This window comes from Hermetia illucens, chromosome 4 (assembly GCF_905115235.1).
Source record: "Hermetia illucens chromosome 4, iHerIll2.2.curated.20191125, whole genome shotgun sequence".
Lineage (NCBI taxonomy): Eukaryota > Metazoa > Arthropoda > Insecta > Diptera > Stratiomyidae > Hermetia > Hermetia illucens.
In genome coordinates, this window is record NC_051852.1 from 100989425 (window position 1) to 101016367 (window position 26943).

A 26943-nucleotide genomic window follows, 5' to 3' on the forward strand; every position below is an offset into this window, starting at 1 on the left:
TCATTTGTGAGTTCTATGTAGTGGAGTCAGTGCACTGCTTCAATTTTGCCATTTTTGGTGTGTATCTATCTGTTAAAATGTCTAAGTGCAATTGATTGCCGCACTATTGAAATATGAGCAACGCGTCACGGCAGATGAGCTGAATGTAATGTCGCGTCGCGTATCGTAGATGCGATCATACTTTTAAATCATTAAATTTTCTGTTATGCAGAAATCATTTGAAATTATCTTACTCTCCCTGTTAACACCCAACCGTGGTAAAGTTTAGAAAAAACCACACCGAAGAAGTGCGGCAAGGGAATTTTACTTAAGGCCCAGGGAATGGTAGGATACTATGTAATTGAAAAGCTGAATTAAATCCAATTTTTTATTGTTGCCCGTACATATTATATTCTTCATATATTTTTAATTTTCTTCTACAAAATCATTTTCAAATATTACTCGGCCGATCACATTTAAACCCTAGCTATATATTTTTTATCGCAAGTGTCCCGCTTTTTAAATATCATTTAATAATATCGCAGACTACATATTACAATTTTTACAGGCGGCTGGTTTTTGATTGTGTTATGATTAATCTTAAACTCTACGAATATAAGACTTTTATAAAAATATGGTTCTGTGATTCGCTGTATAAAACTCTAATTCATTTCGATGATCTTTGATCAGATAAAAGGTTAACCTTAGAACCATCTACATACATAGTTTCGTTTGATTTAAATGTTTTTCCGTTTAAAACGATTCATTTTTGTGTAAGTTCTTTGCTTTGCACGATTGCGTCCAGTTTTTCATATTTAAAAAGGCAATGAAACCGCTACGAATGCAATGAAAGCTCGTGAAAGCGTTAATTGGAATATTCAAATCACGTTCTAAAGAACTGGTGCGTATAATAACAAAATAGCTTGGCCATCAGTAAAACAAAATAACAAAATAAAATTAAAAATTTTATTTAAATTGATTTCTCTATTTTAATTTCGCTTCGTCGAACGAAAAATATATTTCTTCTAAGAGTGAAGGGTCCATACTATTTACAGATAATTCGCTAAATCTCTATAAAAATGACCATTTTGAATGGTATGTGGATTGAATGTGCTGAGAGGTAAAATTTTGCCCTAACTAGGCCGAAACATAAAAGTGAAACACTATACAAATGAAGCATCCGGGGAAGCTAAGAAGTTTCCAAGTTAGAGAAATTACCAGATCAATCTGATACTACCACCGCTTCCAGGCTCTACTCAGTAACCCCAGTTTATTAAAGTTAGCTTATTGTGGTAACGTGTGCCATGTTTACAGTTTTGTATTAGAATAACGCAATTTTCGATGAATCTTAAAAAAGTGATTCTTGCTCTTTACATATTTATTTCATTTGCGTTGGTACGATTTGGTGTTTATATGTATTATTTGCAGTTTACAGACCGGAGCTGCCTCCTGATTTTCCCAAAACGTATTTATTGTAGAATATATTGATTTGTTCAAGGATAATGAAAGTGAGCACTGTATGTGGTCCCAGTCGACAGTAGTAAGGTGTGAATCCTTTCCATAACGCAAATACGCCTTCTTGACGTGCAACCTTCAACAGTACGTCTACAGTGCCCTTGTACTCGGGGACGCCATCAACAATCTTCATGTTTTGGATTCTGCAATTGAAGAAATAATGAGGGGTTTATATGCAAAGAAATATCTTTGATTGTTGTCACAGCGAGCTGGCCTTACCTGGTCTTAGCAATGTCTACAGGCATAGAAGTCAACGTAGTCAACAATCCAGATATCATACTGGCACAGAAATGCAAGCCGATGCCCTCTTCGAAGGCCATGCTTTGTACGAAGAAGTCTTTTGCCTGAGAAAACAAGTCGGTGATGATCAATATAAATGGTTTAAATGTAAGAAACTTACTTGTGAATATGAAGCCAGCTGGGCCATATTCACAACCATAGCTCGTCCAATAGTTGGAATACAGCCTCTCCAGAGAGCTAGAAGACCTTCTTCTCTCGTTATCCGCGTAAGAGCATTGACCACGTTCGAATAATTTCGTCGTTCCGCAGGCGGAAGTCGGCCATCTGCTGTCATTCTAATTAACGCTACTTCTGCAGGAGTTCCTACAAAAGCTCCACATGCACCGGCTGACATTCCCATACCCATTCGCATTAAAAGGTTTGGTTGACGATTTGTATCTCTTCAATTACATATTTTATAGGTTAAAGCGGTGGTGATTTAGTTATCTATTGGACTTACCCTTTGTAAAGATCATTCAACACCGTATAAACACCTAACCGTGTAGTTGTATATGTTGCTTGACGCAATAAAGCGGCACTAAGTCCTGTATATAATGCAAATGGTCCTTCATTCCTTATGACTTTCTTTATGCAATCGAATGAATTTGCATACTCTTTACTCGCTCCTCCAACTCCTGAGATTTGCATTCTAGTCTTGACCAAATCAAGAGGTTGAACTACACATGTTGCCCCCATTCTAAAAAAAAATATGTGAAAAAAAGTGCAAGTGTCATACATATCACAGGCTGGATAATATTTGCAAACTTTTCGATTATAAAATTAATTAAAAATTCAGATTTTTTTAGCGCCGGCTTATTTAGGGAGTATAGTGAGCCTGGTTCATTGGTGGTTGAAAGACCTGCCTTCCGTTGTTCACTTTCGTCTACCATGGGGCCACGGTGATACATCACAGTTGAATCTCAAATCAGACTTCAACAACGGACACAACCCTGCATTAAGGAAATCAATTGGCTCAATTGCGAAATCCACAAAATCGTTACTAATGGGAATCAGTGAGACAAACAAAGATTTCTAAGTCTTTACATAGCATCAATCCGATTAACGAAGAACGTTGTGCAATCAAAACAAGTTGGAATACCAGAAGCTGAACGCCCCGGATGTAAAGGTTTTGTGTTTATCCTGTGGGAGAAATTTCCTATCCACGTTTTCCCATTCGTAGAGACATACCCAAAAAAGTCTGCGTACACCTTACAAGTAAATACTAAATCTTTAGAAAAGTATATGAATCATGAAATGTCCTTGCTTTAAACATTCTGAAAGGGTACATCTTGGGAGTGCATAAAAACAGTTTCGATGAAAAACCTGTCACAATAAAAAAAGATATGAAGATTTTCATCATTGCATCAGCAAATGCAACAAATTCTGCGTACAGATTACAAACTTCGGAGATTCCCCTGAATGTCCAGTGGTAATGCATAATTTTCCAGTTGATTTGTGCATCTTGTCACTATTAACAAAATACCACAGTTAGATACTAGACAGCTACCACACTCCCCCTTGCCCCTCAAGGGGGGAAGTCAGTGCGAGTACGCACGATTTCAAATTGTTTTGCCCTTGAGCATGAGCGAGATGTAACGAAAATCCGATCAGCTATGTTTGACATGCCGCCCGGACTTGCCAATGTGTTGGTGAAATTGGCACGTTTTTGTCTATGGAGAAGTGAATACGTGAAACTACGTTTGGATATATGGGTGAGCACGCATTAGTGCCATGGCTGACATATTCTTTTCATCTCTCTCTTATCAATACGATTTGACGAAGATTATGCCTTGTCCTTCTTTAGCGTCTCTGATGTGTACAGATAAGCTTCTGTAGACAATTCGCAAGTCGAGTCATTTTAGTGTGGATACTGCCTATAGTAGGTCTACTGTGCAAAATACTTTATTGATTTTGTGTGAACTAAAAAGTATCCTTAATTATGGCGAAATTTGCGAAAAAAAGTTTCCGTGAAATCGCGAATCAAGTTGGAAGAAATGGGTGCCTCGGTGCAAAGAGATAACTAAGTTAACTACAAATCAGCCGGTTTTTGATTTCACCATATCGACCAGGGCGTCCACCTAAACATACAGTACGTTGACGTCGAAGTATTTTAAATACTGCCAAACTCAAGAAATGAAAGAGAAATACAAAAAAGAAATGAAAGAGAAATAGAGAAAATAAAATGCGATAATACAGTTCGTACAATTCGCAAGAAACCATTCATTTCAGTTGAAAATCGCCTGAAAAAATGGAATTTGCAAAAGCTCATGTCAACATGCCAAAAGAAATCTGTGAAGATGTCCTTTTTTCAGATGAAAGTAAATTTTGTCTATTTGGCATAAAAGGAGGCAAATTAGTTTGGAGAAAAAGGAACACAGAATAAAGTGTTCGATGTTTGATCTCCAAAAACAAACATGGTCGCGATGGTGTGATGGTTTGGGGTTGTATGACAGATAGCGGAGTGGGACGACTAGTTTTTATCGAGCCGACGATGGACAAGCATGGATATCTGAATATCTTAAAAGGCAATGTTAAGCAAAGCCCTGAAAGAAATTACGGGAATGTCTTTTACTTTCAGTAAGATAATGACCCCAAGCACACCGATGACTTAAATATGTTTTGTTTGCTCTACAATGTCCCAAAGCAGCTTTGCACACCCCCTCAATTACCCGATCTAAATCCAGTTGACCAGTTGTGACACTTCATCATCGTCAACGGCGCAACAATCGATATCCGGTCTAGGCCCGCCTTAATAGGGAACTCGAAGCATCTCGGTTTTCGCGCCGAGGTCCACCAATTCGATGTCCCTAAAAGCTGTCTGGCGTACTGACCCACACCATCATTCTATCTCAAGCAGGGTCTGCGTCGTCTTCTTTTTCTACCATAGATATTGCCCTTGCAGAATCATCCTCATCCATGCGGATTAAGTGACCCGCCCACCGTAACTTATTGAGCCGAATTTTATCCACAACCTGTTATAGTGTCGTTAATAGATTTCGTCTTTGTGTAGGCTACGGAATCGTCCATCCTCATGTAGGGGGCCAAAAATTCTTCGGACTATTTTTCTCTCGACGGTTCGCAATTTTTCTTACTAACAACCCAAATCTCCGAGGAATACATGAGGACTGGAAAGATAATTTTTTTTTTATACAGTAGGAACTTTGACCCTATGATGAGACGTTTCGAGCGGGACATTTTTTGTAAGCTGAAATAGGCTCTGTTGGCTGCACCACAACCGTGCGCAGATTTCATCGTCGTAGCTGTTGTCAGTTGTGATTTTTGATCCTAGGTAGGAGAATTCTCGTTTGACCAGTGCGATTTGATGTTGGTTGGTTTTTGGTGCTGATGTTGCCATCATATATTTCGTCTTGTCTTCATTGGTGTGCAGCCCAAGATCCCGCGCCGCCTGCTCCATCTGGATGAAGGCAGTTTTTCGAGGAGTTGCGTTATAAGAACCGACAGGGAGACCCGAATAATTTGAGAATGCTTTAGCTTTTTTGCTGTTGAACAATTGACACTGATAGAAGGATTGGTAAACGGAAATTTTTACAAAGAAATTCTAGAGAACCATCTAATTTCATCAATAGAAGGGTTCTATTGTCAAAAAAACGACCCGATGCATTTAATGAACAAACAATTGAAGATGTATGGTATATGAAAATTTGTGTAAAACAAAACCTTATTAAAATCGGTTTACTGTCTGTCTGTCTGCCCGTCATACGCATTTTTCTCCGAGACGGTTATAACGATTGACACCAAATTTGGTGGGAACTGTGGACGCTCACGCATAAAGTGAGTTACATCCTTTTACGTCGAATTTAAGGCGGGGTCGCCATACATGCAAAAGGCAAATGTAAATTTTTTTTCACCAAATAGAGTCATGTGGGTATCAAATGAAAGATCTTGATAAGTGCTTTCCGAAGCCGGTATTAGTTTTGACATTTGTTGGAAAGGTGCGGAGTGTGGGAAGTCGAAAATGAACATCTCTTTAACGGACCCATTCCGAACCGAACCGAAAAATCCGAAGAAAATCAAGAGACTGCCACTATATGATGCCTAGGCTCCGAAATACCCTGTATACCAATATCCTTTCAAATAAAGTTAATAATAGTAGCATAATACTATAATGTTTAGTAATTGACTGCAAAACTCTCCTTAAGTTCATCCGAGCACCACGAAATTGCAGTAACGTAGATTATAGGATAGAGTATGATCTTATCAAATTTGGTGGAAATCGCACTATTACTAACAAAGTTATAATAGGTTAAAGTTGTCGCTTCTTTGCAAATCAAGACTTTGAATGTCAATATCACCCGAAAGTGGGTACTCTTTCATAATATATGCATATATTACGTGCGACTTACTATTGGGGCAAATGCACACTTAAATTTCCTTATATAAGAAATACACAAAACCTTTCATACCTGAAGCGTCCAGCTTCGGGTTTCCCGACTTGTTTCTAAAGTAGACGGCATTAAAAAAATGTCTATTATATTAAAAATATTTTTACATGTTTTCAACGGTAATTATATATTTTCACTAATTTCCGTATAAAAACGCTTTCCTTTGATTTTTTCAGATGTTAACATTTTTATGTCCGTCACTGTATACTGTATGAATACAACATTAACGTTCTTAGACAAATCTTAAAAGGCAATAGACAAGATGCATTTTGCGAAAAAAGTTTTAATGTACAACTTTCTGAAATATCGAAACACAATGGACTAAGGAGCACTACTTAAGGGTTCGCTTCTGAGACTATTCAACTAGAAAATGTATTCAACGAACCAAGTGGACCAGAACCCAGTGTTTTAGACGCGAAAGAGCGGTTTAGTCTGTCGAGTCATTTAAGATTAAGACTGGGTTCGACGGTCTCCCTGTGGAATTTTTCACTGAAGCTCCGGTAGTCTTTGCAGAATTACTACTTGAAGCTGCAATCCGATGATCGGAAGAAGAGCACCCGTCCTGATTGCGACAACTGAATGGATATGCTGCATCGAGGTAAAAATTTTTCTTCCCATTGTCGGTGACGTTCTTCATGCTATATTGGCTGGGGATGTGGAGATGTTGTACAACGTTCCTTAAACACATCCACCATGCTGATGATATCTTACTCTCTCACCGAGTCATGGACCTTAGGCAGAGGACCTTCGTGTTCATCCTATTTGCATTAATGGGCAGAGTATCGAATGCATTGATGAATTGACGTTGTTTTTGGCCAAGATGGCGCCGAATATGATGCCACTCGATGCATTAACAGCGGTGTATTCTTCCTTGAGACAATAAATAATAAAGAACTTCGCCATACGGACGTGGAAGTGATGATCAGAATGCGAAAGTGGCACTGGCCCGCCCCAAGAATTACGTGTCGTCAAACAGTGGAGTGAACGCTTCTCGGAAAATCGTGGATTCAGTTGAAGCACACCATGTTTGATGCGCTATAACCCATAGCGATTTATGTCAACCGTCAACAAAGACAATCATCCCAAACCAGTACACAATACACCGTTCGTTGAGTTATGATTGCCACTACAACAATTCAAATAAAACGCTGGATAAATTCGTTTGATTGCGCAATACATCAAAGGGTAATCGTGAAAACTATGCGTATTACGTATTACGTCCCCACTTACCCCAACCATGTACCTCAATTATTCACGCACGAACTGCCTCAACTTTGAAACGATTACTACGCCACCTCCTCCCCGTTCGCAGATGAGGATGCAGCGAGCTTTCATTATTTTCAGGTTTTCCATAAAGTCGATATGGAATAATATTTCACAACATCGACTTTAATGAAGTGAAGCACATACACGTTTCGCTCGGTAACTTTAATTATTGTTATAATTTCAGCAAACGTTTTCTTTGTATAGATCAGCGTTCATGTCTGTCGTCCACGATCCGGCAGATCTGTCAGTGAGGCCTGAAGAGCCCATAGTTAATCCGGCTGATCTGCATTGAGAACATTTTTTATAAAGACTTAAACACAAAAATATTTCAAATTCAACGCCTTTCACGGCCAGAATTAAACAGATTCTGCCGTCCGGTTTACCGGCACGTGGATGCTATTTTCAGTCTAAAAGCCGGACTTTTCAGACGTAAGTGGCAGGGCTGCCGAATTATCGACGGCCGTCTTAATGCATTGTGTAAACCCATGCGCCCTTAATTTACTATGCATTACAAAAAATATAGCATATCGCTTCTTCATCATCAACGGCGCAACCGGTATCCGGTCTAGGCCTGCCTTAATAGCGAACTCCAGACACCCCGGTTTTGCGCCAAGGTCCACCAATTCGATGTCCCTAAAAGCTGTCTGGCGTCCTAACCTACGCCATCGCTCCATCTCAGGCAGGGTCTGCCTCGTCTTCTTTTTCTTCTGTAGCTTCTTCGCTATGTAATATATTTCAATCATAGGAAAAACACGAAACTAAAATGATCAAAAATTGGAAGCCCTTCTGCCGGTGGTATAAATCATGGCTCAGCCCAATCTCCACCATATTTCAGTTTCAGATCACGGAATAATTTACTAGTGGATGGTCCATTCAAACATTCGAATATTTTGGTAAAAATTCTAAAAAATACGTTGATGAAGCAAGAAACACATTTTTTTACAATTTCCATCACAATTCTTTCGGGCCAAACTGCCGACTGTTTTCCGTCGGATAATCCTCATTCCTTTCAAAGGTCTAAAGGTCCAGTGACTAATCGACAGTAGCTTTGAATTTCAAATAACCCCCACAGGAGCGGGAATCACTAAGTCAAGCAATCAAGGAAGCTGAAAAACAAACCGATCGTGACTCCAAGTGTATGAGCTATGGCGCTGTCTCGTTGGAGCTAAACGTTGTCCATTCCTTTATCAATAAGAACTGGAATAAAGGAATCGTTATCACGGGCCGATAACGGCCTCCCTTGATGGCTACGACTGCTCATCTTCAAAGAGGAATAGTTAAATACAATATTTTTCAAAGCAAATTCTAGCGAAATTAGTCATTGGTCGCGAAAAAGTACCTCGCGAATTAATTTATTTTATTTTGTTCACAGCCCCATTTAAAAAAGAATTACCTTGATTGAAAGTGATAATTTTTTGCTGAAATTCAGCAATTTGAATTATTTTCACCAAGAAGTTGCGTCAATCGGTAAAAGTGAACACAATAGACGAGTATTGTATGGGAAGAAGTTAAAATAATCACGAAGACGTGAGCCTTCCGTTACCGAAATATATGGTGACCAAAAAGTAGGGAATAGTGCGTCAATCCCACCTACGTACAGGCAGGATTAACTGCCAGCAAGGTAATGCTTTCGATGAAAAGCGAACACTACAGAAGCTTGGAAGAATATTAATTGTCTACATCTGAAACCAACCGACCAATTTCGAAACAAGAACAACCAGAAACACTAGAAGTAGTCATCCCTTTGCATAACGGTGCATTATTTAGTCATGCATCCAATAGTATACTTTTAGAGACATAGTGCAAACTAAATACATGGAAAAGTAAAAGTAGAAAGAGAGGCTAGCCATAGCTAAAAGCTCGGTAGTAAGACTACAACTCAGTAAATAGCCTCAACGTCTTTCGTGGGAGCTGTTAATTAAGAATTTGCTTTCAGTGTTATAAATCGATTGTTAAATTGATGGTGCACTCAAAGTATACTGAATACCTCCGTGCCTTTGAAATAATAATAAATAATTCTCTGCTGTTCACACCAATAACAGAGTACCCGAAGGTTAAAAGCCTTTGAAAGTACGTGCGACTAGCGAATGCCCAGTAGTACTTAAGCAGTCTACTGATCACCTCCAATAAGGATTTTCTAGGAAGAATTCTTTTGAAAGGTTATAAATATATAAAAACCATTAACATTAAATTGCTGAATGTTTTTTCATTTGTCTATTCATGTACCTGCAACACGCAATTTACTTGAAAAAGTGGGTGAAAGGAGTCTATATACCCCAGGCTCACAGCGAATAACATAATTTTGCATAGAGTTCAACGGGGAAGCGATTTTCGATAAATGGAAGGGTGTAGAATATTTCCTTGGTCAGAATACGATAATGAGTAGTATCCGTTGGAATAAAGGTCTCAACTAATACTATTGAAAGTTGGATTATATTGACGAGAGGTAAGAAGCATCAAAGTTAATGGCATCGACATAGGGTTTGACAAATTGTCTTCAGCAATCATGAACTGAACTGTCAAAAAGAGAAAACTCCAAATGACCATTTTCGAACTCACAAATTCTTGGAAAAATATTTTTTTTTGCAAAATAGAGCTCAGCAATGGTTTGAAAATAAAAACTAAGACTCAAAACTATATTTTTGTACATTATGCATTGAAATCATCGAGAAATTCATTTCAATTAGTGTTGACTCTTTAGTAGAAAAAGTATAAAGATAACAACCCCAAGTGCACTTCCTTCTCGATATGAGAATGATTATTGTATAACGTTCCATGCCGATTCTATATGCGTCCCCAATTGGTAAATTTTAACCTGGTTGACCATTTGCTCGATATCTAGGTTCATACACGGCACATTTCATCCAAAAATGATTTCAAGAAAGTACTCTAGGAAGCTAGGAATTAAATTTCCCCCGATGTGATTCCAATTCGATGCATTGTTATTTTATAATCGTAATTGCGTACATAAAATTTAAATTGAAGTACGAATTTTGTTGGTTTTCTATTCTTGTTGGATCGTCTCGTTGGATGTCTGAATGTGCGCTCTTCAGCCTCCTGTCTCCTAAAACAATGTACCAACAATATTATGATTTTCACGGATATGACACAAAATACAACAACCGAAGAAGCGAAAATCTTTCCTTTTTGCTTCAGCCTAGGTACGCCCATATAAAAGTAGTATTTAGCACTTTTTGCACATTTTTTAGTACTATAATTTTCGCGCTTCCGGCAACAATGATTTCAATAATTCTGAAAATTGCCAGTAGATACCATTGAGCCCATTGAAAGTTTTGGGAAGTTTATTTTCGCCGAATTCCATGCTGGAGAAGGAAATTAGTAGAGTAGGACTCAAGCTATACCAAATACCAACAAAACCAAGGTTTCACTTTGCTTGGCTATCGCTCTCTTCCTATCTATATTAATGAGAAGCACATTAATGGCATCGATCGATTGCGGCGTTGTTTCTGTTGATGATGGCATCGAATCTTCCACTTAAGTTGTTTTGTTCAAAATCTGAAAATGTAGATACCCCAAATTAAGTTGAGGAAAGCCACTGTCACTGTTACTCGAAAACTCAAAGCCTTTGTTAACACCTGTCTGCGACTTGTCATCGGGGTACTCTAACCAAACATCTGCTGGTAGAGAGTAGATTGGGAGGCTGAAATGACAGTGAATAGATCACACTTTGCAAAAAGGCAAAAGGGGCTCTAATGTAGCCGACGGGTGGATCGAACTAGAAAGGAGGACAGAACAGTTGAGAAATGCAAGCTGCTAGGAAAGATTTGGAGAGAATTGAAGAACATTTTAGCGAACCGGCAACGATGTTGGGTAGATGTGGCTTATGAACAATGTCCCATTTCGCGATTCCATTTTAAGAGATATTAAGAAAAAAAAATTTGTTTGGTAAAAGTTTTATTAAACTCAGTTTTATATGATTGCCCCTATATGAGGCACAGCACGTCAACCACACCTGGCCGCTATCGCGGTCGGTTCGTAGCAACGGCCTTCACTGTCACTTCCGCCTTCTGGTAAATACGACCCACCACGTTCTTTATTACTTATCCACTCCGGCCAGAATATCCTGCGAACACGGCGTAGGCATGTGTTGGTTAGAACTTGGAATTTCCCAGTAACAGTGACTGTCACTCTCAACTGAAGAGGAGGAAAGAACACTTTACCACGGTTCTTAACGTATCACATTCGGTAAGGTTTCGAAACTGATGGAATGAAATAGCTGGTCACCATAACATGCCAGTACGGACCGTTTCCCTCCAAGTGTAGAGGAATCATTTCGGCTAATAATAAAAACAAATGGCTCCGGATGGGGAAAGAGAAGCAAGTAGGGTTGCACTGAAGATAAACACCAAGAAAACCAAGGTTCTCAGACTGACGGGTCATCGTACTCTCCCTATCTACATTAATGGGCGGAGCATAGAAGCCGTTGATCAATTTGTGTATCTAGGGAGTGAGATTTCTGCCAATGGTGGCATCAAATTGGGTCTTGCCCGATGTATTTAAAACAGCTTTAGTAACCGCTTTTAAGTAACCGCGAAGGATGGCGCGTAGGTGTGGTTGACGTGCTATACCCGACCAAGAGGTAAATAAATACACATTTGCTGACGATCAATATTCGTCAATTCCCGTTTATGAGGTTTCTTTGCCTTCAAGTTACAATACTTAGACTGACATATCAGAAACAAAGGAAAATGTTTTGTTTTTTTAGGTACTGTGAAAGAATTTATTTATAATTACATTATGATTCCCATGAGGAGCCCCCTGATTTACAGGGTTACCAAAGGTTCATCCTCATCCGAAACGTAAATAATGTGTAATTCTAACTTTAGTTTCATTCGATTTTGATGATGTGATGGGCTCACCTCATCGAAAACGTCACTTTCTCACTGAAATAATGGGTACGTTGGATTTGATACCATCTATTGTACTCTTGCGCCTAGACTCTCTGTTTACTTATTACCTAAGACGATTAAATGTTACAATTGTTCGCTTCTACTTTTAAAACCTTCAACAATTTTCTCGTCTTTCAGCATTGAATTACCAAATCTTATCCAAATTGCATTCAAAATGGGTGGATTGACAGTTTTAAATCAAACAAGTATCAACGAAGTCGCAGACGGGACGAATGTGAAACCAGGCGAAAGATTCATAGCTTTGGAGGCGACCGTTAAAGACAATGCTATAATAGCTGGTTCAGGCAGAATGATCGAGCTTGTTTTTACGATAGGAAGCTTGGAGCTTCAGTTTGCAAGTGGTAAGGCGATTTTACATTTCGTGTTGTTGCACAGATTTTAGTAGCTTTTTAATGAGTATAAGGACATCAGCAGACCCAACAAGTATGTCAGGAATAACCAACATAATATGCAGCAACAGATTCTAGTCTGTGGACCTCCTGTTGCAGAACGACAATGTAGACAGGCATTTCAAGAAGTGATCGAGCGTGTTATTTGTCGACCATCTAACAATCATTTCGCGAGCCCATTATACATGGTTAAAAAAAAAAGTGAGCGAGCGACGCATATGTGAGGGCTACAGACATATCAATGTGATAACCATTTCAGACAACACTACTACCCCCTGTCATCCACGGTTTATTATTATGCGATCCCCGTAGTCTAATAGGACAGGCGCTACCTCCGTCGTTTTATCGGTGGAAACAAGCTCCTTCACAGCAAATCATAATAATAATAATCGTTGGCGCAACAATCTAGTGTTAGAGCACTTCATTCAAGACCGTAGCGGTACACTACAACACGCTGTAGGAGGCAATGTGGTCAGCATTGCGCTCGCCCGAGATTATTACCTTGAGTTGACTCAGGTACTCATTCACAGCTGAGTCGACTGATGTCCGACATCCAGTCACGATAACAAATCCCTCTGCCATTAGTGAGATTTGAATCGCGACCTTCCGCTATGACAGTTCAGTGCTCTAACCCCTTGAGTCATTCGGACAGATAAAAAAAAACCCTTGATAAAACAATCATGTCAGCTCCATCGTTCTTCCTTACATACCAAAGAAGTCTCGAAAGAAAGTATTTGAGTTGTTTCACAATTGAACAGATCCTATTAGTCGCGTCTATCAGCGAAGAAAGATACTAGACACGGTGCAACTGTCACGTGCTTAACATGCCAGCGTAGTAAAGCTTCGTGTCATGAAAATTCGCCACGTCATCTTAACATATTCAGCATGTATTGTGTTGAATCAAGTCTTGGTTGTTGTTCTTTTTTAATGTCATATATTCCTTTTCCCCATCTTTCAGTGAACTATAATTTCCCATTCATAGTTCGAAGAGTTTTGAAAGAGAGTAAAACAAACATTATTTTAACGACGCAAGGCCAGACGAGCATGCACATCCCATCCAAGGTTCAATAACTTCTGACGATCATCATCATCATCAAAGATGCGTGTAGTCTCACATTCGTTATTCTCGCGGGCAGTATCGTTGAAAACATCAAGCCTTGAGCTTTAAAAACAACGTCAATGTACAAGGACGTTAAAAAACGGACAGTCGTTCTGGGCACTGCACTCTTTAGTCTGGGAAAAACGCTCAAGCAGAACATCAGTTGCTGTCCAGAAGAGTTGATGACCGGGATTTTATTGAAAGTATTTATATCCACGGATTTGGACTCACGTGATTCTCACCAATTGTTGAAAATTATGTCATCATATGAGAATAATAATAATAATCGTTGGCGCAACAATCCATATTGGATCAGGGCCTTGAAGTGTTTTAGAGCACTTCATTCAAGACCGTAACGGTATATTATAGGAGACAATGTGGTCAGCATTGCGCTCAGCCGAGATTATTACCCTGATTTGACTCAGGTACTCATTCACAGCTAAGTCGACTGGTATCTGACGTCAAATCACGATACAAATCCCACTGCCACCAGTGAGATTTGAACCGCGTACACAGCCTTGTGCTCTAACCAAAAGATAGCACGTTCGTTTTATGTAAATGAAATAAGTCGGGAAACCGGAAGCTGGACGCTTCAGGTATGAAAGGTTTTCGTTTATAAAGACAACTGTGTGTGAATTTGTCCCATTAGTACGTAACACGTAATATGCGCATATATTATGTGAGAATATCCACTTTCGGGTGATGCTGACATTCAAAATCTTGAATTTCCAAGGAAGTGACAACTTTGACCTATTATAACTTTGTTAGTAATACTAAACTTGGTAGGATCAAGCTCTATATTATAGCCTATATTGTTGCAAAATTTTGTGGTGCTAGGATGAACTTAATGGGGGTTCTGCACCCAGTTACTGAAAATTATAGTAATATACTATTATTAGCTTTATTTGCAGGGATAAAGGTATGGAAGGTGTTTCGATGCCTAGCCACCATATAGTGGTAGCCTCTTGATTTTTTTCAGATTTTTCGGTTGGGTAGTTTCCGAGAATGGCCCCGTTAAATAAATGATCACTTTCGACCCCCTGCGCTTCCCGCCGTTCCAACAAATGTCAAAACTAAGACCAGCTTCGGAAAGAACTAACCGAAGCCTTTCATTTGGCACACCACATGACTATATTTGGTGAAAAAAAAATTACACCCCCTTAAATTCGACGTAACAGGATGTAACTCACTGTATGCGTGAGCGTTCACAGTTCCCACCTTTCCACCAAATTTGGTGTCAATCGCTGCTACAGCCTCCGAAAAAAATGCGTGTGACCGACATACAGACAGACAGACAGTAAACCGATTTTAGTAAGGTATTGTTTTACGCAAAACCTTAAAAAGGAGGCTACCCCTTTGTAATTCCGTTAAAGAATTACGATGATCATCTCCACTTAAAAACCCATAGCGCCTCAAATTAAGACTATTTTAATGACAAAACGATATACAGTCGAACCTGGATATAAGGAATTGCAAGGGAAACTCACTTAAATTCCTTATAAACAAGTTTTCCATTTATCCAGTTTTCCTTATACAGAGGCTTTCAGCAAAAAATTCCTTTTATCCAGGTTTTTAAAATCACCTGGTGTATTTAGTATTACAGCAACTTTGAGTTTTCATTTAAATACAAATAAATAATCCGCATGATAAATAAAATTAAAAAGAGTATATCAATATCAAAGATTCTTTATTTCATAAGTCGTCACTGTAATCAGTCGAATACATAAATGGAATGAGTGTCTATCTCATAGATATTAAGTTTTGAAAAAATCAAATATTTTTGTTTGTTTATCAGTGACCACATTTTCAACGTTTCTTTCAAGAGCGATAATATTTTCGAATATCTTTGGTTCGGTTTCACGCTGTTCAAAAAATTTTGTTAAAGTATGCAGTGCCTCTAACGCTTCCCTCTTCTTTACAAGTTTTATTTCAAGAGTATCGCCGTGATCTTCATCACTATCGTTTTCATTGGTGTCACACATTTGGAGGGTGCTCACAATGTCGTCGACTGTTTGCTCTCCTGTAACCTCGATATTTTCATCGACGTTTACATAATCTTCGAAGCTAGGTACCCTCTCACCGGCATTGGAAGTTAATTCAGACCACTCTTGGAATGAAGGCCGTAACTCCTCATGTGAAGAGTCCCATTCGGAATATTGGGGCTCTTGTAAACCATTTATCCTGAACCCTGCTTTCCTAAAACAGTTAGCTATAGTGGTCTGGGTTACAGATAACCATGCTTTTTTCACAAATCTCATTGCGATGAGAACGTTTATTTCCAAGCTACCGTTGCTTTCGAGATTTGTTAAAATATGGCGAACAACCTCCCGACGATAATTAATTTTAAAATTTTGAATCACTCCCTGATCTAGGGGCTGCAGCTTGCTGGTGGAGTTTGGAGGTAGGTAGACAACTTTTATGTGTTGTAGTTCATCTGAGCTGTAATGGGCAGTACAATTATCGATAAAAAGTAAAATTTTCCTATTTTCGAGGCGCATCTGAATATCGATTTTCTTAAGCCATTCCGAAAAAAGTGCTGCAGTCATCCATGCTTTGCTATTGTTTTTGTATTCAACAGGAAGAGTTATCACGCCTAAAACAGAAAAAAATCTATAGTATTTTAACTATCGACTCATAACCTTTATTCTGTTAATGTCATTTATACAGTAACAGCGAACGAAGAATCTTTTACTCACCTGCAAAACATCTGGGTTTCCTTGACTTGCCGATAAGAAAAACGGGTAATTTCTCAGTGCCAGTCATGTTCGCACATAAAAGAATAGTGACACGTTCCTTGCTGTACTTCCCACCATGACACGAAATTCCCTTAAAGGTAAAGGTCTTATCTGGCAAGCATTTAAAAAAGAGCCCTGTTTCGTCTGCATTGAAAATGTCGTTAGGAGAATAATCTCCCAGCAAAGCGGGAAGATCGTTTATCCACTGGCTACATGCGTTGATGTCTACAGCACCACTTTCACCAGAAATTTTTTTAAAAATAAGATCATTTCTTTTTTTAAAGCCATCCAACCAACCGTTGCTGGCGGAAAAACCTCCAATCGTCAACTTCCTAGCAAATTCTTCAGCTTTTTCTTTCAAAATCGGTCCATTTACAGGTACATTCTTGCTTTGGCACTGTTTCAACCACTCCACTAAACACTGTTCCAGATTCGGATATTCCGAATTACGATTTCTTTTTATTTTGCCATGTCCTTCAGAACACTCTTGTTTGATTTTGTCGCTTTCTTTTAAAATACGACACAATGTCGACAGCGGCACGAAATATTCCGCGGATATTGCATTCCGAGTTTTTCCGTTTTCAAACTCCTTTATCAATTTCAATTTCTCACTTAAACTTAAATTTTTTCTCTTGTTTTCGGACATGACAGCCTTTTATTATTAAAAGAAACAAAAGTTATAGCGGCAAAGGAACAGTAAAAGGTTTAATTTGCAAGTGAAAGAATCGTCACCACTATCACCGAGTTTCAAATTAAACTTTGAATAAACAAAAAATTTCAAAACGTGTCACAATAGAAAATTGCACGATTCTAAGAAAAAAAAAAGACCTTCCCTTTTTGTCGTTCAGGGGAAAATTCCATATATAGAGGTCATGACAACTGAATAACATAAAAATTTCCATTTATAGAGGCTCCGGAAAAAAAATGAATTCCTTATAAAGAGGTTTTCTATTCCATATATAGAAGTTCGAAAAATTGAAAAATGTTATTTTTTCTTTGAAAATTGAAGGTGCACGAAAAAATGTTCCATTTAAAGAAGTTTTCCTTATATCCAAGTTCCTTATATCCAGGTTCGACTGTAGTTGAACCCTCTCCTCGCACGGGTAAAGAAGGATTCATAACCAAACCCCGACCCCCCTATCCGATTTTCCAACTTCGAGAGAAAGGACCTCCCGCTTCTCTCTTCATACCCTCCTTTCCGAGGAGGACTTGACCCCCCACCATTAACTCCTCACACTTCCGAGGATGAGGTTGAAAATTCAACCTTTGCCCAAGTTACAAGTCCAATTTCAAATGAAAGTAAGTCAATTGTCCTCGTTTGATACATTGACAACATGCGCTTATCAAAAGATATGTTCAGCTTATAAAGACTTGATTAAGATAATAAATCGAAAATCAATTAAAATTGATTTCGATCTCATTCTCATTTGTTTTCTTTCAATTGGTCTCTTTTGTTTGTTTCTTGTTTTGTTACAATCAATCAATTTGATATTCAAGTCAGCGAGAGTTTATATCAGGGTTTAATTTATTGCACCCATCCATTTACAACAATTGCCTTACTACTACGAATAAAAGTGCAATCAATTACTGGAGTACCCTTTCGATTTCTTTAAACATTTCTAGGGGTACATCGTTCTACATACTCATTTATTTTATTATTTGCTTTTATTAGCTCGAATTGAGACGCGACAGAATGGCATGATACATATTGAAATATATTTGATAATTTTTTGATTGCCCCCAACACACCCATCAATTATCATTTGGTCTATCTACCAGCGGGACAAGGTCAGTTTCGCACTTTTACCAACGATATGATAACCTTACTGTTTACGCCTTGGTACCAGAAAATCGGACGACTTATAATACTATAAATATTTGCTCTCTCAAAAGGTTGCCATGCAGCCGATGGTATAAATTTGCACCTTTTTCAATTTTAAATTGGCGAGAAGTTACTCAAGTCTGTAACATTTGCCTTATGCAAATAATGGTATCATTTTTCTGACTGCGATGTGTGGAGCTGTTAATTGAAGCAATCAACATTCTGACTGCAAGTTTAGACTTTAAAGTTTATCAGCGAAAACTCAATAATAATGTAATAAATGTATAGCTCATTATCACCAATCAGACCACTCACTGCTTTGCTGTGCCCCAAAAGGCAATTATCTTTTTAAGGATTAAAAATAGAAGTCGTGTACCGAAAGTTACATAAACTTGAAAAATTTAGATGTTTTGGTTCACGTTCATGAACGCTATTTTTAATAACTTTTTTGGGTGAACTTATGTCCATTTTCCAAGAAAGTGTCATGTGCTTTTCCGATGTATTATTTAACTGAAGAATATAATTAAAGACAATTGGCACGTGTGACCAGGCACCCACAAAGATTGGTTCAAGACACCTTTTAAAGAACATAAACTTTTTATTAGGATAAGGTTGCTGTTTTTTGATAAAAAGATTTTAATTTGTAATATTCAGATTCTTTAGTTTTCATTCATTTTCAGTTTTTAGTTCAGTTTTCTTAAGAAAAGAAAAGCACACATTGAAATTTCCATTGTCAGTGAATGATCTCTTTACGCAATCCTTGGGATTCCTAGTCTGCATTGGTAAGGGGATTCACTAATGCTGCAAGCTGTTTGGAATTATTGTTACCCATCAATAGAAGATATTTCCACTTTTACTCATTTACTGAGAGTAAACATTAAATAATATCATATAATAGGATAGAATCTTGCATTCCAAATCGTTTATAGTAGCATTCTTGTTTAAAAATTGTATCACTCATTCATTGCATGTTAGACAACAAGTTTGGCACCAGATCAACTTGTTTCTTTGCCCGAACCAGCACCAAATTCTGAATTATGAAATTCACGACTTTCTAATCTATCCGCTTCTCGTAATACTATTTGCAGTTTCATCATACCATGACTGACATACACGTAGGAGTATAAATATTTGCGAGTTTGAATAGATAATTGACAAACTGACTGAAAGAACAAGAATTGAAGCAACTATTCGGCGTTGAATGATGCGAATTTCAAGTTTTTGTCATTTTGTGGAAAGTACATGAAATAGAATAATGAGAATGATGACAATTTGACCTCTATTATAAATAATAGACTCCAATATCACACTCCAATATCACACTACAATAACACAACTGACAATAGTCGAAATTTTTAGAAGGAGCAGCAATAAACCACGCTCACCGCTTCTGGCAGCTAAAATGGGAGATTTCAGTATAAATCCATTTTCCGCGTAATTACGACGGTCACCTACTAAAAAAGTAGAAGGGCTCACTGTCCCAACGGAGGATGTGACTAGTAGTGAAAAAAAGTGACACTGCGGAGGTTAGGAATCCTAGCGCCCAAAAAGGGGAAACGACATCGGGTTCAAGTTGGAAAAAGGGCCACGAGAAGAGTTGGAAAGCTCCAAGCTGCGTGGCACCATTTTGTCGAATAACCAACCCTTATTCGAAAGATAAGGATAGAGAAAGAAAGGGTGCTCAAGAAGTGCGTGGTTTCATACCATCGTCTAACGAAACATCTCAATGGATTTCAAAAATGGCACAATGGGGATGAAAGAACTGCTGACCCTTATTACACACTACCGAGTCGTCTGGAAGACAGCCGAACAAGAGCTGAGGAAAAAACACATCGCTAGCGCAGCCACTAGTTGCACAAAACGCGGTGCCCTCAACCCGCCAGAAAGGAACAAAAAGTCGATAAAAAGAAGTGAGGGCATCTGCCACCAAGGACACTGCAAAAAGAATTCCGCGAGGTGGTAACCAAAGGGCCCAAGGAGCGTCGAAAAAAGGACAAAATTCAATTACAACAAAATTGAATAACGAGGGTAGTCGCTTCACTGTAGCAAAGTCGGAGACGATTACGACGAATATCAGCGCCAAAAAAAAAGAGAGCAAGCGAACTATGGTCAGAAACCATTTTCACTTAGCCACCAACAAAGGAAGATTGCGAAGTTCTCCGCAAAGTGCAGAACAACGCCTAACCAGAAGACGCTGGGATAGACGTAAAATCTATCCGGCGGACTCAAAGCAGCGATATACTTGTCAAGCCTGGGTCCAAAGGCGACATGGAGAGTGCGAAGCAGTCCAGAGCATTCTAGACACGAAAGCAGTGGTTGTGAGCTTAGATCCCATGTACATTATTAAAATAAGGGATTTGGATTACCTCACGAACACGGAAGAGCTGGATGAAACGATTTGAGCAACCGCAAGGTGAGAGTTACATCTGTCCAAATCCAGAAGATAAAAATTAGCCATTATCACTGTCCGTGACAAGACAGCGTTCAATTGCAGGATAAGGTGAAGGGCAATTCCAACTCTTTTCAGCGTTTACCATACACCATACGTTCACTTTTCGAAATAAACCTTCCGCCACGTACGCGTTTGTCCCGTTCATCGCTCATCTTGATCGGATGCGCCGTTTTATCCTGTTAAAGGCTTGATCTGGATGTAGTCGCAAGGCTTTCAGATAACCAACCATCGTATCAAGCGACTGACGGTTTTTCCATTTTTCCATTCGGGACATTGGTAAATTTGCCGAAACTCTCTCAAGAGGTTTAAATAAGCCAAAAAGTCCAAACTGCGACGGAATCGTTAACAATGAACCTCATCACCGCAGCTTGCGATGCATCTGCGTCCAAAAGGGAACTCCGTCACGAGAAGTTATCCGTGCACTGGTGGACCGCTGAAATGGTAAGTTTACAAAGGAGCTGCCTCAAGTGCAAGTGGCCAAGATGTGGTAGCCTTTAGATCCGCAGTAGATAAGAGGCGCAAAAAGGCACCCCACCATGAAATCAACAGACAGAAAAAATACTACTGGCACGAGTTAATCAGCAAAGTTGATAGATAGCCATGGTGCCTCGGGTATAAGCCGGTTACCAAAAAACTCGGTGCCCATCGATCACTCTTTCCTAAGGAATCAGTGAAGATAGAGGGGACGAGGTGGTGCCAGATGCTTGAGGCGCTCGAAGGTCATTTCCATACTCCAGGTTACCTTTCGTAGATGTTAATGAACTATCGCCCTACGAGATATAGGAAGGACAGCAAAAAATGAAGTTCACATTGATAGCAGCTCTCTCTAGCAGATCTACCCTTGGTCCGGGCCTTTAGAATGCCTTATACGATAGTCTTCTATGACTCTCAATGCCTCGTGAATCGCAACTGGTCCGATACGCCGATGATATTGCGGCACTGGTTGCCGCACGCAAAATTCAATAAGCTCAGCGCACATTGGGAAAGTGGAATGTTGACGCGGCCAGTTAGCAGATATATGGTTGAATACGGTTTCCCCTTAGAAAACCGAAGTCGTTGTCCTGACTAAGTGGGTTCTCACAGTCCTCCCTACTTAGGTTGGTGAAACCGTGGCCTTGTCGAAGCGAGCAGTGAAATACCCCAGCATCATGCTAGACACGAAGATCAATTTCTTCGAGCAAATTCGCAACACCGCAGACAGTGCAATTTGCCGATTGATGTCTAATGTCGGAGGTCCCGTATCCAGTGAAAAAACATACCGTAAGCACCTAGCGCAACCCCAGCACTGAAGGAGGCGACAACCGGTCGCCGAAATATGTATATTTATAAAAAAATATTTAATAAAGGAAACGATTGGAATTTCTGTTTGTAATCATAAGACTTTATTAAAATCTCTAAATTCAAATTTTGTTAATAGATACAGCTTAGATTTGCAACAGTTTTAAACTTCACCAACTAATCACATGTGATAAGCATAAAGGTTATGCCATTTGCAATGCCGACAGTACCATACAGGAAAAAAATATATGAGCATATTCTCTTATCTGCATTGCATTTCATATTATTGAACTCTTCTCGACCTATTACATATATCTCTTTATTTAATTTAAAGGTTCACCAGTAATTAAATACAAAATTAGGCATATTGAAACACACAAAGCCCCTGGCAACTGTGTTCGCTTAATATGTTCAGTGCGAAGTTTGGGAATCACATTTTGAAATTCATTTTTGTTTTAAAATTCCAAAATATCGTGTGAACCCAAGCCAACAAGCACTACTGCTCAGCCTCAAAATAATTTTTCGAAGAAAATTTCCTCCACCTCATTTTCAAATCATCTGTATAAAAAATTGACCAAGCTCTTTCTAGAGACATAAGGGAATCAAAAAATGGACGTTTCAAACTATCTAGGCAGGCCTCCTGGTAGGGGTTGAGCGAGGCGCTGACAACGCTTTCTCGGAAAATATCAGCGCGTGCAGGAACTCAGGATACAGCTTCGGTTCGGAATGAATCAAACGGCATCGACTTCGCAACGTATCATGACCTACCCTTTTTCTCGGAATGTGCGATCCCTTTTTCGGACGGGTGCACTGAGGGAGCTTCTCCAGAAAGTATCCCGTAACAATATTAGCATTCTCACGCTCCAAGAAACGGAATGGCTCGAGAGCGAAGTAAATTTTTGAGGACCTTACACAATATTTACCAGCGACAAAGAGCGAGTGTGTCGCTTTGGTCATAAACAACACATTTAGGTGGTAACTGCTTTCAAACCGATTCATGGACGAATCTGCTTAATCCGCTCAGCTGCCATGCACCAACAGAGGAAAAAGATTGCCCTCCAATAATATCAAAAATTATTGGGCGACTTTAACGTTAAAATTAGCAACGAACTATTCCATAGAGGCAAAACAGGAGAGCAGAATCTCCATGATGAAACAAACGATAATGGCCAAAGATTCATCGAATTCGCCAGCAGCGATTTAATCGTAAGCTGCACTTGCTTCCCTCATAAGAACATGCATAAAATGACGTGGGGATCACCAGACGGACAGATATTCAATCGTCGGAAAAAACAGGCACATCAAATATATTAGACGTGAAGACGCTACGGGATGCTCACTATGAATCGGACCATTTCCGGTCGAAGTTGCTTACATGTCTACAATCAAGACACACTCCGACGCACTACCTCAAGCGAGTCCTGGAGAAAGTAGTGGTGACACCCTTGGGCATGTAGAACAGAGGAACTGCAACGAATAGCTCAATGCCTGGAAGCGATTAATAAGAAAATTGAAGCTTATCGACTATTAATCGAAACACGAACCCGAGCCAGAGAAGCCAAATATCACGAACTAAGGCGATGGTTGAGAGAGTAGAGTGTCAGCCTCCGATTCTCGCTGCTCTGATTTCGAATCCCAGTCGTCATGGGTGGGTGTGTTCGTCTTGTGTTTGTCTCGTTGCTATGAGCTTATCACTTGCAGAGCATTAGGTGTGCTGATAGCGAAAATGAAGCAAAATCTGACAGTGTGGATGCCCTACACTCCCCCAAGGAGTGATCAGAAAACACTAAGGCGGTACGCTATGAACGTCTGCAGACGAGAACAACGAAAGTTCAATAACGACAAAATGTTAATACTTGACGACAGCTTGAAGACAAACGACGTACGAGTATATTTAGCACAATGAAACAGATGAGGATAGGTTTTAAACAGCGAACAACCGGCTTTGGGGATCAGAATGGCAATGCAGTTACCTCAACACTAAGATCAAATTGAGATTGTTCTGTGCTAGTATTCTTTCTGTGTTACTATATAGGAGAAGCAGAAAGAATGTGACCACCAATGCCATTCGAAAGCACTTGTGTGCAATGTACCATCGGAGTACGCTGGCCTGATAATATTTTTAATGAAGAACTTCGTTGGTGCACTGGCCTGTCGTCCATGCGATGCGATTGTAAGGCGAAAGGGACAGTGGATAGGTTACACATTAAGGAGCGGTGCCAACCCCGTTGCTCTCTACGCCATGCAGTGGAATCTACTCTCCCAAGGTGGGCGACCCACTGGTCGGTCAAGAGCACTTGGTACAGAACAGTAGAAGAGAAGTGCGGGTATCTCGGGAAGTGGAGCGATATGAAATGTTTTGTGTATTTCACATATGAGAATATTTAATTACATGACGATTCCATTTACACGTAACTAGTGAGGGAACATTCAATCACCTACTTTAAACCATACTACCATTCCATTTTCATCAGAGGTCAAGTATCATATCCCAAGACCGAAAACTGGTGCATAGATTTATAAAAATCTGTATAATAAGAAAGGGAGATTAAAACCAAAGATTATCTAGGGGTCCTGCAACACAATCAACCCGATCACATACCAAACCTTGTAAGTAATTTGTCCTTGAATTACAGGCGCTGTAATCGAAGCAACTCCCGGTTGAAGAAGTAACAAAAGGACCAATTCGACTGCAGCGACAAGTAGAATATTACAAAAATCGAACAGGATCCAGGCCTGAATCAACACAACAGTACACTAGGAGGCAATGTGGTCAGCACTGCATTCGCTCATGATTATTATTCCAATCTGACTCATTCACAGCAGACTGGTATCCAATGAGATTTAAGGGGGTCATCCCGTGTGAAGGTCGTTTTTTTGGCTTTTTTAGAAACTTTTTGTGATTAGATTTATTAATGTCTCGAGCATACGTAGTAATTTTTTCAGCCCGATCGTATAGTTCGTTATTGAAATACAGAGCAATTTATACACCCATCTCCAAAAAAAAGCTAAACTTTTGGTGCCTTGTTAAACTTTTTTTTCTGAATTTTGGTGTTTTTTTACGGCTTCTTCATTGAATAAAAAAAACTATTGAATGAATCGCAATTATACTAGTTTGCGGACCGCAGAAATATGTTCTGAATAAGTTGTGAAAATTTCAAAGAATTTCGTTGGGCTATGGTAGCAGCCGATTTTCATCATGCAGTTTTTAGCCATAAAACCTTAACTGACCATTAATCTACTATACATAATCCATAAACCTTAGGTTTCTTCAAGAAACACATTTTCAGCCTTGGCTTTAATTCTTGTCCTTTTAGCGAGGTCATTCGAACGTCATTCGGACCGATAAAACGGTGATCTTCATAAAACTGGCATTTAACTTATCACTATAATTTCCGAACGACTCCGAATATCAAAAAGTTACCACCTACATATTTTACACTATATCTAGATACAACTGATGCCAAAAAAAATTCGATTCTGCGGATCCGAGACAGAGAATGACCCCCTTAAACTGGGACCTTCCGTTGCAACCGGATTTAAACCAGACCATTGGAAGAAGCACCTCACGACCCCGGTCGACCTTATTATAAACATGTAGCTTGATTTTTGAGATATTATGCTGAAAACTCATAATCTTGCTATTTTTTTGGGAAATTATCATCAGGAAATATAATGACTATCTGGCCTTACATCACAAAATACAAGATTGGTAACGTAGTAATGATTGTAACTATATACAGATTTTACAAGTGTTCTGAAAATTGTGGCATAATATCTTTCAAACCATGGGATACAATATAGATTTTCAGTCAAAAATGTCTATTTCTCCCCTGCACTCAGACAACAAGCAAGGCTCTGGCTCAAAATCTGAGCCAACTCACCATTCGACAATTAAACAAATAACGCCAAGTTGAAAAAGAACGATTTAAAAATCCATCTAACTACAACCATCCTGAATCAGTTCTCAGGAACTCGAAGGCAGAAAGGCAAAACCAACTCTTATAAAAGGAGGATAAAATAAACAAGAAACGCCCGCAGTTTTACAGCCGATAAACTACAGCATTGGTCGCATCAGAAAACCTTTTTATACTGCACACATTGACACCCTATGGAATTCTAGAAACCAAAATAAAAGTAAAAATAATACTGTCTTGAATTCGAGATTTAAAATAGTCTATTGCACTTTTTGCATAAGATTCCCGCTGGGGGATCGCGTCTCACTGACCTGCATATACATTTTTCATTGGTTAGGTCCTGTATCCCCTTATGAAAATCGAATCCACTGCAGCTCAACACTGGGCATGAGTAAACAAAACTATTCTAATCTACGGAAGTTGAAGCCACATTTCATTGAAAAAGTGCCAAGATCGAGATGATAGATTTAGTTCAAAATATTTATCAATTCATTTTGCTCCCGAAGCAAATTCGGGAGAAAGAAAGGCCATCTTCGTGCATTTGGAAGAAAGTATTCCGGCAGATGTTTTATTTATAATATTAGATGCACGTAAAATATCTCTACTACGTGCTCCTTATTAACTTCTATTGGATTGGAATTCATGTGTGGAATTAAGGCAGAAATCTGCAAATGTTGAATTCGACTCCTAGAGTTACTCTCAGATGAGTGAGGACTTTTCCGTTACTGTTTTTTGCTGTCGAAATAGGAGAAACAATCCGGAACATTGAAACAACAATAAAGAATAAACAACAATGTTAAGAACATGAACATTCCACAAACAAAAACGAAAAGCATAACAAAGATTGAAGATTGTACTGTGAAATATACACTCAAGGT

At 39.1% G+C, this 26943-nt stretch overlaps 1 protein-coding gene across 1 annotated transcript in view; it reads right to left on the reverse strand.

Moving 5' to 3' along the window:
* Window positions 1-353: 353 nt before the first annotated feature.
* Window positions 354-26943, reverse strand: part of LOC119654213 (mitochondrial 2-oxoglutarate/malate carrier protein) — a 37417-nt gene continuing 10827 nt past the window's right edge. The window contains exons 2-5 of the mRNA XM_038059425.1: window positions 2234-2470; window positions 1895-2174; window positions 1714-1838; window positions 354-1637 (exon numbers count right to left, since the gene is read on the reverse strand). Coding sequence (XP_037915353.1) covers window positions 1409-1637; window positions 1714-1838; window positions 1895-2174; window positions 2234-2470 — 871 coding nt within the window. The 3' untranslated portion in view covers window positions 354-1408. The remainder of the gene's footprint in view (window positions 1638-1713; window positions 1839-1894; window positions 2175-2233; window positions 2471-26943) is intronic.